Genomic DNA, 15,606 nt, shown 5'->3' with positions numbered 1-15,606 from the left:
AATGAAGCATTTATGAAAGCAGAAACAAGAGATAGAAAAGAATTACTGATCCCAAATAAATGAAAAAAGAAAAAGCATGGTGACCCCAATTCAAAAAAATTCATTTTTGCATAGTGGGAGTGGCCCACTACGAATGGTTAGCAGTAGGAATTGTAGGTGGCAAAATTACCTTCAAAATTATTTGGGGAGTATAATTTAACATTCAAACATCAACAGAACCTTGATAACATAGCACACACATATATATATATATATATACACACACACACACATAAAATTCCCAGAATTCCTAGGAATCTGGGAATTGTCTAAATATACAGTCATGGCTGTAAATGTTTGCACCCCAGAAATTTTTCAAGAAAATTAAGTATTTCTCACAGAAAAGGATTGCAGTAACACATGTTTTGCTATACACATGTTTATTCCCTTTGTGTGTATTGGAACTAAACCAAAAAAGGGAGGAAAAAAAGCTAATTATGTCATGATTATGTCAAATAATGTCACACCAAATTCCAAAAATGGACTGAACATAATTATTGGCACCCTTTCAAAATTGTGGAAAAATAAGATTGTTTCAAGCATGTGATGTTCCTTTAAACTCACCTGGGGCAAGTAACAGGTGTGGGCAATATAAAAATCCCACCTGATAGCAGATGAAAAGGAGAGAAGTTCACTTAGTCTTTGCATTGTTTGTCTGTGTGCCACACTAAGCATGGACAACAGAAAGAGGAGGAGAGAACTGTCTGAGGACTTGAGAACCAAAATTGTGGAAAAATATCAACAATCTCAAGGTTACAAGTCCATCTAGATTTGCCTTTGTCCACAGTGCACAACATTATCAAGAAGTTTGCAACCCATGGCACTGTAGCTAATCTCCCTGGGTGTGGGTGGAAAATAAACATTGATGAAAGGTGTGAATGCAGGATACTCCGGATCGTGGATAAGCAGCCCCAAACAAGTTCCAAAGACGGTCAACATTTAAATGAAACTTGAGTAAGCCAAAATCCTTCTGGGAAAACATCTTGTGGACAGAGGAGACCAAGATAGAGCTTTTTGGTAAAGCACCTCATTCTACTGTTTACCTAAAACGGAGTGAGGCCCACAAAGAAAGAACACAGTACATACAGTGAAATATGGTGGAGGTTCAATTATGTTTTGGGGTTGTTTTGCTGCCTCTGGCACTGGGTGCCTTGAATGTGTGCAAGGCATAATGAAATCTGAGGATTACCAACGGATTTTGGGTCGCACTGTACAGCCCAGTGTCAGAAAGCTGGGTTTGCGTCCGAGATCTTGGGTCTTCCAGCAGGACAATGACCCCAAACATACGTCAAAAAGCACCTAGAAATTGATGGAAACAAAGCCCTGGAGAGTTGTGAAGTGGCCAGCAATGAGTCCAGATCTAAATCCCATTGAACACCTGAGGAGAGATCTTAAAATTGCTGTTGAGAAAAGACGCCCTTCCAATAAGCAGTTTGCAAAGGAAGAGTGGTCCAACATTCCGGCTGAGAGGTGTAAGAAGCTTATTGATGGTTGCAGGAAGCGACTGATTGCAGTTACTTTTTCCAAAGGGTATTCAACCAAATATTAAGTTAAGGGCACCCTTAACCAAAAAAGGGAGGAAAAAAAGCAAATTGGACATAATGTCACACCAAACTCCAAAAATGGTCTGGACAAAAGTACTGGCACCCTTAATTTAATAAGAGTATTCCTCACTTAATAAAAAGCTTTCCTCCTTTTTTGGTTAAGGGTGCCAATAATTTTGTCCAGACCATTTTTGGAGTTACATTGGTGTGACATTATGCCCAATTTGCTTTTTTTCCTCCCTTTTTTTGTTTAGTTCCAATACACACAAAGGGAATAAACATGTGTATAGCAAAACGTGTTACTGCAATCCTTTTCTGTGAGAAATACTTCATCTTCTAGAAAAATTTCAGGGGTGCCAACATTTACAGCCATGACTGTATGTGTGTAGTGTTATCACGGTTCTATTGATGCTTGATCACTATATTATATTCACCAAATAATTTTTGAGGTCATTTAGCCACCTACAATTCCTACCGCTAACCATTCGTAGTGGGCCACTCTATTACTGCTACTGTAATAAATCATCTTGACAGCAAAAGCTGAGACAGCTGTAAGGTAGAATACATTAGTATGTAACTGTGTACAAGTTGGAGTGAAAGGAACATGCAAGAAGAGCAATAATTAGAGTACCTGTGTGGGCGAAAAATAGTAGAAGGGAGAAAAGGGTGAGTGGGTGCACTGTAGATTACAAGCAGCGGGATCCAAACATCAGGCGGCAGGAACTGCAGTCACATAGCTTAGGAACAAGTGACTAATTTAGCTGTTCTTCTATATGTGACTCACTGTAGTTAAAATAATTGATCCTCAATGTAGGCCAGGTAGAAGAAATGCAAATCCCTTTCAGTTCAATTGGTGATTTTATAATGTTTTTGTATGGTGGGGTCATTTGAGGCAGTTTATTTTACATATATAAAATGCTAATTAGATAATAATCCAACAAAAATGATGAGTTAATAGTGAACCACATTAAAATCATTAGGTTGGGCTCCAAAAACCTTTTTTTTTTTTTTTTTTTATCAACTGGTGCCAAAAACTTAAACAGATTTGTAAATTAATATACCGTATTTTTTGCCATATAAGACACGCCCAATTTTAAAAGATGAAAATGTAGAAAAAAAATATTCTGAACCAAATACAATGTAAAGTATAGGACAGTGATCTGCAACCTGCGGACCTCCAGATGTTGCAAAACTACAACTCCCAGCATGCCAGGAGTTATAGTTTTGCAACATCTGGAGGTCCGCAGGGTGAAGACCACTGGTCTAGGAGGTAATACTCACGTGTCCCTGCCGCTCCTGACTGGTCACCACTGCCCTGGATGTCGCCCTCCTTCGCTGTCGCCGAGTCCCCGGGGTGTCCCCGTTGCTCCGGAACGTCTCTGCTGCCTGGTATCCTCGCTCTCCGTCGCTGCCATTACGTCGCTACACACGCTGCTCCTATTGGATGACGGGACAGCGTGCGCGACGACGTGATGGCGACGAAGGAGAGCGCCGGCCATGCAGGGGATCCCGACAAGGAGCAGACACCGAGGAGGCAGGTAAGGTCCCTCCCGGATTCCTGAAAGCTGTTTGGGACGCCACGATTTCACCGCGGCGGTCCCGAACAGCCCGACTGAGCAGCCAGGTTAGTGTCACTTTCGCTTCAGATGCGGCGGTCAGCTTTGATCGCCACGCCTGAAGGGTTAATACTGGGCATCAGCGCGATCGGTGATGTCCTGTATTAGCCGCGGGTCCCGGCCGTTGATGGCTGCAGGGACCGACCCGATAGGACAGGGTTTTAATGTGTATTTGCCGTATAAGACGCACCAACTCCCCCCCCCCCGTATTGGGGAAGAAAAAAAGTGCATCTTATACGGCGAAAAATACGGTAGATAAAACCGGAGAGGCTCTTGTCAGACTAGTCACCACAAAGACCTGAGACGCCCAACTGACACCTATACCTACGGTGTCCAAAAACTATAGAAATAAATATATGGATTTGGGGCTCAAGGTCATGGATATATATATATATATATATATATATATATATATATATATATATATATATATATAGATAGATAGATAAATATTTCAATAAAATCATATTGGTATTTACCATACATGTAAATAAGGAGAGGGATACAGTATAAAGTACAATAGATTTGCTTCTTAAATTAAAGCCAGATATTTATTATAGTAAAATTTCCCTTGGGTATGTCACAGGGCCCTTGTGAACACCCTCCGGCTACTTACAGTAAAATAATTTAAATATTAATAAAAAAGAATATAACAATACTGCTGCTAGTGATCACAAGTGCATAGTGATATTCACAGATGATTAGAAAGGCATTATGCGCCTTGTAGTTAGTTGAAAGTAAATGTTTGTCTTTATAAGGCAGTATAGGACTTGTAGTCGCCGTAGTAGTTAATCATTCATATGCATATTGCTATCCTATGGTAGTGCCGATGCCGTTGTAGATACTAAAGTATTGCACGTAGATCCTTAATAGAATGAAATAGCTACTCACTCCTCCGCATATACATCAAGATAATGAAAGTCTCTTACCTCTCCCAGTAGTGTTTGCAGCCCGGGAGATAGCAGGTCAGTGAGGCTCCGCTTGGCACTGGTGCTAGAGTTGTCTGTGCAACTCACACCGGATTGTACTGAAATAAGCCGACAGCCCGCCGCTCCGGACAGAGATACGTGCAGAAATCGTTCTGCCGGCTGCTGTCCTGATGGAAACTTCTTGTGAAGCGGACTCAGGTGATGTAGCGGGGATGAGTAGATGCGATGTCCTCGTGTATCCACGTAAGAAGTTGTTTGATCTACAGGGCACTGACAATCAATATATCCACTATCAAAGGAGCAGTATATGATCATACATATATTCAGATATAGGCTGGACATGTTTCAAGACCTCCGTAGGTCTTTTCTTCAGCAGCTCCTTCAGTACCTCATTCAGTAATGGTTTTAGGAGTCATTTTGAAAAGTATATATACAGTGACCCCACCGACCTACGATGGCCCAGACATACGATAATTTCAACATGCGATGGTAGCATCAACTTACGATGCTTTTGTATGTCGGGGCCATTGCATAAACGTTTATCCGGCAGCGCAGACTGCTTCAGCTGCCACCAGATAGCCGTTTACGGTGCCCCGTGTGCTCCGCTGACGATCACTTACCTGTCCTCGGGGCTCCGGCGCGTCCTCTTCGGGATCCCCTGCATTGTCGGCGCTCTCCATCGTCGTCATCACACACCGTCCCGTCATCCAATAGGAGCGGCGTGCGTAGCAACGTGATGGCGGCGATGGAGAGCGCGGATGCTGGTGTCAGCAGAGAGCACTGTGGTCAGACAGAAAAGAAATTAACTTCCTGTGAAACATACAGCAGCTGATAAGTACTGGAACGATTAAGATTTTTAAATAGAAGTAATTTACAAATCTGTTTAACTTCCTGGCAACAGTTGATTTAAAAAAAAAAAAAAGTTTTCCTCTGGAGTACCCCTTTAATGGCCTTATATGGCCAGATTGTGTGGACTTTTCCTGAAATGACTGGCCCTCATGTTTCCCAGACATGAATCCAATCGAGATGTTATGTTTCAGGGCATCTGCCAGGACTATCCAGGAGCTCACTTGGAGTTGCCATGACAATTATATTAAATTGCAAGGACATAAATTGGATCCACCTGGGATTTTAATGTGTTAGTTTGATTTTCAGTGTGATATAAAATTCAATCCTCATTTGGTTGATAATTCTGGTTTCCGCTGACTGTTGATTTATCATTATCTTCTCAACAAATGACACAATAAGGGTATGTTCACATAATGGAATTTCCATGCAGAATTTATATTAATGGGATTCTGCTGCACTGTGCACATGGTGGAAATTCCTAATTCTGGAGTCTGCAGAATGAATAGATATGTCTATTCTTTCCGCGGAGTCGCACAGGCGGCGCATTTACGAGTGGTCTGCTGTCGGGGAAATTGCCCATGTGAGCATCACCTTAATATCAGCAATGATTTTTAACTTGAATCAATTCTTATTCAATGATGCGTGATTTAAGTGTACCCTTCATTTTTTTGAGTGTATATGAGAGCAGAAAGAATTTTAGGGTTTGGTTTAGAAGATCCTGGTCTAGATTGCCACAGAAGCCATATCTGGCTATTATAAAGTGATTATGTTATAGTACAATGTACACTTGCATATATCTTTATTGACCGATCAATACAAAACCCATTTCAACATCCCAAGAAGAAGGCATCAGCTGTGCTTTAGGCCTTATTCAGTGGGCCATATTGTGGCTTTTAGTGTCTGTATTACGACTAAAAGCCTTGTTCAATTCACTTAAATTATAGGGATCTAGGTCTTTTAGCCACAGTACAGCTGTGTGAATGGGGCATTAGGGCCCATTCACACTATGTACTTTCCAAGTTGAATTCCACTCAGAAATTACGACACAGCAGCCTCCCGTTATTTTTAACGTTTTAAATTTTCATTCACACTACAGAAATTTATAAACCGAAATCCACTCTGAAATGCATTGCGGTCAATTGAGGGTATTTGTGAGTGGTCTCTAGCACCGGCTTATTTTGCTGGCACCTACTACAGATGGACATTCCGTAATGTGAATGATAGACAGACAAGGAGAGCGCTCCTAGTGTGATAGCGTAATGTCAAAGAAAAGATAATAGACAAGAAAACTTGCTCACCAAGTATAGTTGTACTACGACCAAGTACAACTATGGTGAAGGCGTGAAGTGACCCTGCAACGGGCGAAGAGCGGCAGCTGCTCCTGGACACACAGGCGAAGAAATTAAGCGGATACCTCCAGGGAACAAACCAGGATAGAGGCAGCGCACAGGACTTCAAAGGTAAAATGGTTTATTTACCCGGCATGCAACGCGTTTCGCTGGATAACCAGCTTCATCAGGCATGTTGAGGGTGGAGACACATAAGGTATTTATACACAACAGTTAACCCGCACATTGCTGGAATAAAAGCAATAGGCAGGAGCCCATAAAACACACATATAAAAAATAGTAAAATACAAAAATATATGAAAATAAATAGATAAGAAAATTATATATATCTCACATACCCAACTAGAAGAATTGGATATGTATATACATAAAATATAAAATATGTCGATAAATTTGTAATATATTTATAATATGATATGGTAATAGAAGGCAAGTCAAGTCACACAGCGTTCTCAATCATCTCATTTAAACCACCAGGGAAAAGGGAACCAAGTGAAAAAATCCAATATGATTCTCTATTAATTAGCCTTTGAAAATGATTTTTTATAATAGATGGTATGACTTCAATGATTTTTAATTTGTGTCGTGAGACACTGTGTAGCATGAATTGTCTTCCCACATTAGAATGATGTTTATTCATGCGGGACCGCACTGTCTGAACGGTGTGGCCCACATACTGCAAACACAAGATAAAAGGTAAACCGCATAGCTGCTTTCGCAATCATGCGTTCCCTTAATCCGAAATACATTTTTCGAAATATTACAAACAAAATTGTCACCTTTTTCTATCATGATGCAGCATTTACATCTCATTTTTCCACAGGGGATGGTGCCATTATCCTGTCCTACACGATTAGATGTAACAAAACGATTATTCTTAAGACCGTCACTGGGGGCCACCAAATTACGCAGATTTTGTGATCTGCGGAATGTGACACCTGGGTGGTCAGGTAATATATCTTTAAGTATCGGATCACCTTTTAATATGTACCAATATTTATTAAATATTGTTTTTATCTTGGGTGCTGCGCAATTAAAATTGGTAACGAAATTGTGACTATAATTCTTATTGGATTTTTTACTATTTTTACAATCAATTTGACATTTATCGATTGTGAGATTTATAGTTTCTTTCTTAATATCATTCGCATTAATTTTATCAATTATCAAATCCTCTTGTCGTTGTCCCTTAGCCTGATTGAAAGCTTTATTTAGAATCGATTTTGGATAGTTTTTCTCTCTAAAACGATTCTGTAAAATACGTGATTGTTCCAAAAAGTCAGAATTAGATGTACAATTTTTTCTGATACGCAAATATTGCCCATAGGGCACATTACGGATCCACTGGGGATAATGGGAACTATTGAAATCCAATAGGCTATTTATGTCCACTGGTTTAAAAAATGTTTTTGTTTTTATACGGCCATCCGAATCCTTTCTGAGTTGAAGATGACTTTCTTGAATAATCGTTTTGTTACATCTAATCGTGTAGGACAGGATAATGGCACCATCCCCTGTGGAAAAATGAGATGTAAATGCTGCATCATGATAGAAAAAGCTGACAATTTTGTTTGTAATATTTCGAAAAATGTATTTCGGATTAAGGGAACGCATGATTGCGAAAGCAGCTATGCGGTTTACCTTTTATGTTGTATTTGCGGTTTGCAGTATGTGGGCCGCACCGTTCAGACAGTGCGGTCCCGCATGAATAAACATCGTTCTAATGTGGGAAGACAATTCATGCTACACAGTGTCTCACGACACATATGTCAAATACACTACGGGAATTTTGACTGTCTTAAATTAAAAATCATTGAAGTCATACCATCTATTATAAAAAATCGTTTTCAAAGGCTAATTAATAGAGAATCATATTGGATTTTTTCACTTGGTTCCCTTTTCCCTGGTGGTTTAAATGAGATGATTGAGAACGCTGTGTGACTTGACTTGCCTTCTATTACCATATCATATTATAAATATATTACAAATTTATCGACATATTTTATATTTTATGTATATACATATCCAATTTTTCTAGTTGGGTATGTGAGATATATATAATTTTCTTATCTATTTATTTTCATATATTTTTGTATTTTACTATTTTTTATATGTGTGTTTTATGGGCTCCTGCCTATTGCTTTTATTCCAGCAATGTGCGGGTTAACTGTTGTGTATAAATACCCTATGTGTCTCCACCCTCAACATGCCTGATGAAGCTGGTTATCCAGCGAAACGCGTTGCATGCCGGGTAAATAAACCATTTTACCTTTGAAGTCCTGTGCGCTGCCTCCATCCTGGTTTGTTCCCTGGAGGGATCCGCTTAATTTCTTCGTAATGTGAATGAGACCTTAGAATGAGTACACAGTAGCAAAACCGAAAACTTGAAAACACACCTCTGTTAAAATGTATTTTTTGTTCTACTGCATGTCAGCTTACATTCAAACTGTATGCATTTTAGCTACGACAAAGTTTAACCCCTCCTGGTCTGTAGCTCTTTTTCAGAAGCTTGCACTAACAGAACATCCACTATACTTGAGGCTTATAGCTGGACCAGATACTGAAAAGCTCAGCTTTATACTAAAAGAAAATGAGACAGGAGATGTTCAAGTGAGTATTTTGTATAATAGCACCTTACTTTATTTTGACAAAGTGTAACGCTAATGATGTTATGACAAATCACTTTCTAAATTATCTTCATCTTAAATTTGGCAACTAAGAGAGGCGCCATTCCCCCGCTGCTCCTAACTGTGTGAAATCTGTCTCTAATGCGAGACTCAGTGTAATACAATACTATAGAATTGGGTCTTGTGCTGGAGACAGATTTTGCACAGAAATGAATGGCGGGGAGAACGCTAACTCTGCTGAGGCATTTAGGTATTGAATTTAAAATGAACGGTGCAGAATGCACGGTGCTGTACAATTTGCCCTATCACAATTGGGGTTACACCTTAATTCGCAAAAAAACTAAATAGTTGGCTATAGTAAACTTACCTACATTGATGCTGTTTTCTAGGCTCCATACAATGCAAAACTAATCTGAATAATGAACTTTTCAACAGCTAAATAATTGCTATTCAGGGTAGAAAAATAAATAAATTAGGATTAGATAATGTTAGTTAGCAGACATCATTAGACAGGCCTTACCCCTGTATTAGTAAGCAGAAGAAAAGAGAAAAGGCCCGAAGAGGCGCCTAGTGCATTACCCTAAAAAATATTTCAAAAAACACAAAATAAGGGGTCTAATAGATGGCCGCTCACCTGGAGCGTATAGTATATACGCATATAACCTCAGTTTGAGGTAATCATGGAGGAATCCGTGCAAGCCTATAGGTCTTCAGGATCGATCCAAGGGGAGATCCTGTTGATGAGCTTAATAATAGAAAAGAAGACCTTTCATCAGGCGCTCGAAGGTCCAAGGAAATCTCACAACCAGGTCATGGAGGTGGATACGAATTCAAGCTTTATTAGTATACAACAACGCGTTTCGGGGCTAGCATACCCCTTCTTCAGATTGAATCTGAAGAAGGGGTATGCTAACCCCGAAACGCGTTGTTGTATACTAATAAAGCTTGAATTCGTATCCACCTCCATGACCTGGTTGTGAGATTTCCTTGGACCTCCGAGCGCCTGATGAAAGGTCATCTTTTCTATTATTAAGCTTACCCCTGTATAAGGCATGGCATTATTTGGTGGACATATAGACTAATGGCTGGCCTTGTAGGATATAGATAGCTCGCGTCTGTCAAAACAAAGCCGTTTGTACAGTTGTGGCACGTAGATAGGGGTTTTAAGTGGAAGTCCCAGCTAATAGGGCATAAGGACAGGGCCTTTATTTCATAAAATAACCCCTTAAATCAAAATGGTTACACATGTAAACTAAATATAAGCTAATGGAAAGGGGGAAATAGAAGCTTATGGAGTCCACATACAAGTTACCTACAGTTTTATGTTATCTCTCAACAGTGGGAGGCCTTTACAGTTCCAGAACTACATAACTTCTTGATGATTTTGGACAAAGAGGAAAAGGAGAAAGTACAGCAGGTGCACAAGAAATACGATGCCTTTCGTCAGCACTTGCAGGAAGCTCTAACAAATTCCACAGTAAAACCTCTGTAACTTTAAATCTCCAATGGAGAGAACATGGATTGTTACCTCCTCGATGCGGTATTCATGGATCTTGATTGTATTGACATCTACATCCGAAACATAAAACAACAAAAAAAAATAATAATAATGGACACATCAAGGGCAGGCGAAATTTGCACTTTTAGACGCATATGAAGACACCTAGTTTTATGTACCAATACCAAGGCTCCAACATCTCAGGGTCATAGCCTTTACATTGTATTTTATAGTTACAAGAAACTCAAGATGTCCCTGAGATCCACCTTGCAACAAGGCATCGGGAGCTTGGCACATGTCAGGTGAACAAGATGAAGAGCCATAATAAACATTTGTGAAATGTAATGGTCTGATGGAGCTCTCCAGCTGCAGGCCATGTCTTCTCCCATTAAATAACTGCACTATTTATTTATTTATTAATGCACAAAGTGAAGTTATTCAATAGTAAGTGAATAGTAAACTCTGCTTTAAGCCATTCTGAATACAAAAGACGGTATGTAGGGATGTATGCTTTAAAATAAGTAAGAAATGTTGTATGACCAAATCCATGAGGGTCATGAGAAGGTTGAGTGTTTTAGTATGTAAAAGTCTAAATGTAAAAAGTCAGTATAACTGGATGCACTGTTTACAGACTTAGAATACAGCAATGTTTGCAGACATTACATGTTCTAAAGTCACGGAAAACTAGCCTTACTTGTATCAGAATGCAAATAGTTGGATTCAGGTAAAATATCTAGTTTAAAGTTGCCTTCCCTTTAAGTTTTATTGTAAGGTAGAAGTATTACAAAAAGAAGTTTAACTGTATAATTCAAGTAAAATGTTCTAAATCCATCTTCACTGCATTTAACTTTTACCCCTCACTCCAAAGAAAAAATATTTACACTTTAAAACACCTTAAAAACAGAGTATGTACCGGTAATCTATTCCTCATGCCAGATTTGAAAGATACAAAGCGCATAGTGCTCCTTTGTGTATGAAACTGATTCACAAGGTTTCTCCAGCACGCAATGTTATGCAGCCGATGTGGTGAAAATGGTTAGTGGTGACAGCAGCTCCTCCCAGTGTTTACCCCATAGAACAAAATGTAATATTCCGCAGACTCTTCTTTCAACCGGATAATGGATGCATTGTAGGAACCATCATCAAGATAACAAGAATCTCTTTTTTATCATACAATTCATACATGTTTCTGGGTTGTTCTGGTCCCTTCATCATGGGCCAGATTTATTATAATTTTGAAACATGATTATAATTCTTTTTTTCTTTAACAGAACAGTCTGACCTCTTCCCTAAACTAATAAGCAAGAATGCATATGAGTAGACCTATTCAAACTCCCCTATCTGCAAGACACAAAAATCTTGTTCATAGAGATGGGTAGAAGGACATCTCTATTGCTGAGCAGCATATATCAATATTTATGTCTATACATAATGTTTGATGTTTGCAAGTGCAGCTTAAAGGGGTTCTGTACCTTTTAAGAACATTCTAATTTGCTATTAGTTAATTAGACTGTAAAAAAAAAAAAAAAAAAAAGTCTTTGTTTTAGGGAAAATTCTGGACATACTAACCATCTCCACCAGCCTGTATTATATATTTTCAGAAGAAACTCCTTTTAAATTATAATTGATCAACTATTCTATGGAAAATAGCTTTATATTCTTATTGCTCTTAACTGACTTTTTACAGCTTACCCCACCCATTCACCTAAAGTGTATTTCCCAGCGATCTGCTTTCTTCGTGTTTCTTATAAAGCCTTACCTACATGGTTTATCCATTTGTGCTTCAGACCTCTTCATAATTTAGTAAATATACATCATTTTCTGCCATGCTAGATACAGTGGAGGTGCTGTACAGTCACAGTCACTACCTTTACATGCCTGCTGTCTCATAACACAATCCCATCTCTATTCCCCTCATCCTGCAGATACTACATACTTGCAACAGCATGACAACAGAACATGCAAGGTCCCTCTCCAGAGACACCTCTCTAGTTCCCTGGGTAAGATTTTTTAGCTATGCCTCTATTTCAATAAAAGGCTGCACCTAATTTAATCTAGAAATTATGTTCTTGTCATACGCATCTGGGGCCCATTTGGTGTACCCGAATATTTTCTATCCCCAAGTTCCTTTCCACATGAGTTTTACAACTGATTACACTTTACGATCTAGAGGAGGACATTTGTTCTATCATCCTAAATAAATAACCTCACACTGAAGATCTACAGTAAACTGAAAATAATCTCTGCTCCGAGGTCCAAAGCTTAGTAATTACAATTAGATTTTTTCTACATTTCCTACTTCTTATTCTGTGAAATCCTATGATCTGTTGCTGGAATATACATTTCGCTATATGTAGGATTTTTCTGTCTACCGTCTTTCTCCGAAAATAAGACCGGGTCTTATATTAATTGTAGTCACAAAAAACACACTAGGGCTTATTTTCAGGGTAGGGCTTATTTATTTATGGGGGGGGGGGGGGGGGCTGCAGGAGTGTGGAGGATGGGGGGCTGTGGGAGTGTGGAGTATGGGGGCTGTGGAAAGATGGGGGGCTGTAGCAGTGTGGAGGATGGGGGGCTGTGGAAGTGTGGAGGATGGGGGGCTGTATCAGTGGGGAGGATGCCGCACCCCCCCCCATCTTCCACACTGCTACAGCCCCCCATCCTCCCACAGCCCCCCCATCCTCCACACTCCTGCAGCCACCCCATCCACCACACTGCTACAGCCCCACATTCTCCCCTTCCCCCGTCATCCTCCACACTCCTACAGTGCCCCCCACCCCTCTGCCATGATAAACCAGCACTTCCCCATCTTCATAGCTTCCGCAACTGAAGCTGCAGCTCTTGGCAGCGGCGGGATCTCCTTCTACTGCTTACCGGTAGCAGCCGGGGCAGGGAAACGTCCGTGACGTCGGGCGTGCATACGCGCAGATGTTTTAAAGCGCCAGCGTCCCTTCATTTAACTTTCCAAGGGACCAGCCAAAGGGGGGAGGGAGGGGACCGGGGTCCCGCATTACTGGCGGCCGCGGTCCACCAGTTGAGTACCATAAGTCCAGCCCACCCCGATAATCCAGCTAGGGCTTATTTTCGGGGTAGGGTGTATTTTCGGGGAAACAGGGTAGTTGGAAACAGGGATTTCAACAGACTGATAACACATTATTAAAGAGTGAACAATAAAATAATTGAAAACAATGGTAAGCCTAGAGTAAAGAGATGCAGAACTTTTGATAGCACCAATCCTTCATTAAATTAAGACTGCATGGAAAAGAACCCCTGAGGTCCATCAAGCCTATGATTCTTGGATTCTTCATTGTTGGTGGTTAAATGAGTTATATCCAGCATTATAAAAACACAGCTGCTTTAGAAAAATTATAATAATAAAATAAAGTGCAATTAATGTCCACAGTTTGTGTGTGCTATTACCGCTCATTTACATTGAAGTGAATGGACCCAAGTTGTAATACCAAAAAAAACCTGGGGACAGGAGAGGTGCAGTTTTTGGAAGGAAGCAGCTTTGTTTTTCAAATCCTGGATACCCCTTTATCCACATCTGTGTATCGATGTTAGAGGCGTTCCCTGATTGGCTCTTCTCATCTAATTGGGATACTACATGTTCCAGGGAGCTTTTGACAATGACTGCAGGGTTTTAGTAACCAGACATATCATAGAGCTGAATGAAATAGGAAAATAAACCTTTCAAATAACATTTTTCTATCTTACAGTTTCAACTTATAAAAAAAACTAAATACAAAAAAAAAAAAAAATAGCTTTACTGATCTTGCACATATTTTAATAAAATTATATTTAAAGGTCACATGGTCTCCATGAACAGCCATGCAAGCTCTGCGGATTGTCTTATGTGCAGATATTTAATGCTTCTGTGGAAAAATACAGATGTGTATACAGCGGAGTACACCAAATGAGGCATACTGGGGATCAGCAGAGGCCTCTAAGGCCCTATTTCAGCTCTGTACAATGCAGAACAGTATGCATGCCCTTACACTCTTTTCAAACAAAAAAAGCTTAATTCTGAAGGATACCCATTACCATACAGCCATGCATTGTGGGAGCTGATGACAAAGTTAAGATGGTGGTAACATGGTGGTAAATCACTGGCTGCTCCAACGACAACCAAAAACATTTTGGAAGCAGCTACAGGAGTGTATGTGACTAGGGAAAACTGTTATTCAATGTAAATAGATTTAAAGGGGTATTCCAGGAAAAAAACTTTTTTTTATATATCAACTAGCTCCAGAAAGTTAAACAGATTTGTAAATTACTTCTATTAAAAAAAGCTTAATCCTTTCAGTACTTATGAGCTTCTGATGTTAAGGTTGTTCTTTTCTGTCTAAGTGCTCTCTGATGACACGTGTCTCAGGAAACGCCCAGTTTAGAAGATGTTTGCTTCTAAACTGGGCATTTCCAGAGACACGTCATCAGCCAGTTGATATATAAAAAAAAGTTTTTTCCTGGATAACCCCTTTAAATATTAAATTTAATTAACAGCATAATTACATTTTTAAATGTATGAAAATATTTCTATTACTTCAATGCAGTTGGGGGTTGGGTGACATAATAATCATCCCCCTTAATACAACGGTCTTAAAATTACTTGAGAAATGTGCAATTTTCTACTTTCTGTTCTGTGGGCTAAATTATATTTTAGTTTTCTGTATAATGTATTCATTTATGGCTCCTTTTATAATCACTATATAATAGGAGTGGATGAGGGGGGCAAGTGATGGGATAAGGTGGCTCTGTTTACATTTGTGAAACTTTGTTATGCAGCTTGGGCAAAGAGACCTATAATGGTGCATGCCAAAAAAGAAGAATCACATCAACTACAGTACAATTCCACCAATAAACCTACACATACATAGATGTCAGTTAACCAATTTCCAGTAAGAGGTCCATGTTCTCCAGGTCTTCAATGCCAAGGTTCCTAGGTGCTGATTTTTAAGCTTATAGGCACATTCCTGTTAATCTGCTAAGGAACTATTTAGTCCTATAATGGATTTTTGGATCATCACAGAAGAGTTGGCTCACGTGCCAACTATTGTAGATGGTGCTAGATAGCCACGTCTTTTCCTTCCAGAGTAGAGCTTTATGTACTTTTTCTCCCAGAAGGCATTGCATGCCCTTTAAGAATCCCAATGCC

At 39.6% G+C, this 15,606-nt stretch overlaps 1 protein-coding gene across 3 annotated transcripts in view; it reads left to right on the top strand.

Annotated features, from left to right (window-relative positions):
* The window catches only part of RASSF5 (Ras association domain family member 5), a 91,117-nt gene extending 78,209 nt beyond the window's left edge, over window positions 1–12,908 (top strand). For all 3 annotated transcript variants that reach the window (XM_056558016.1, XM_056558018.1, XM_056558017.1), the window contains 2 exons: window positions 8,821–8,936; window positions 10,293–12,908. In XM_056558016.1, coding sequence (XP_056413991.1) covers window positions 8,821–8,936; window positions 10,293–10,445 — 269 coding nt within the window. In that variant the 3' untranslated portion in view covers window positions 10,446–12,908. The remainder of the gene's footprint in view (window positions 1–8,820; window positions 8,937–10,292) is intronic.
* The last annotated feature ends 2,698 nt before the right edge of the window (window positions 12,909–15,606 follow it).

This window comes from Hyla sarda, chromosome 2 (genome assembly GCF_029499605.1).
Source record: "Hyla sarda isolate aHylSar1 chromosome 2, aHylSar1.hap1, whole genome shotgun sequence".
In the NCBI taxonomy this organism is placed as follows: Eukaryota; Metazoa; Chordata; class Amphibia; order Anura; family Hylidae; genus Hyla; species Hyla sarda.
The sequence above is the reverse complement of the archived record's forward strand: the minus strand, read 5'-3'. Positions and strand labels throughout refer to the sequence as shown.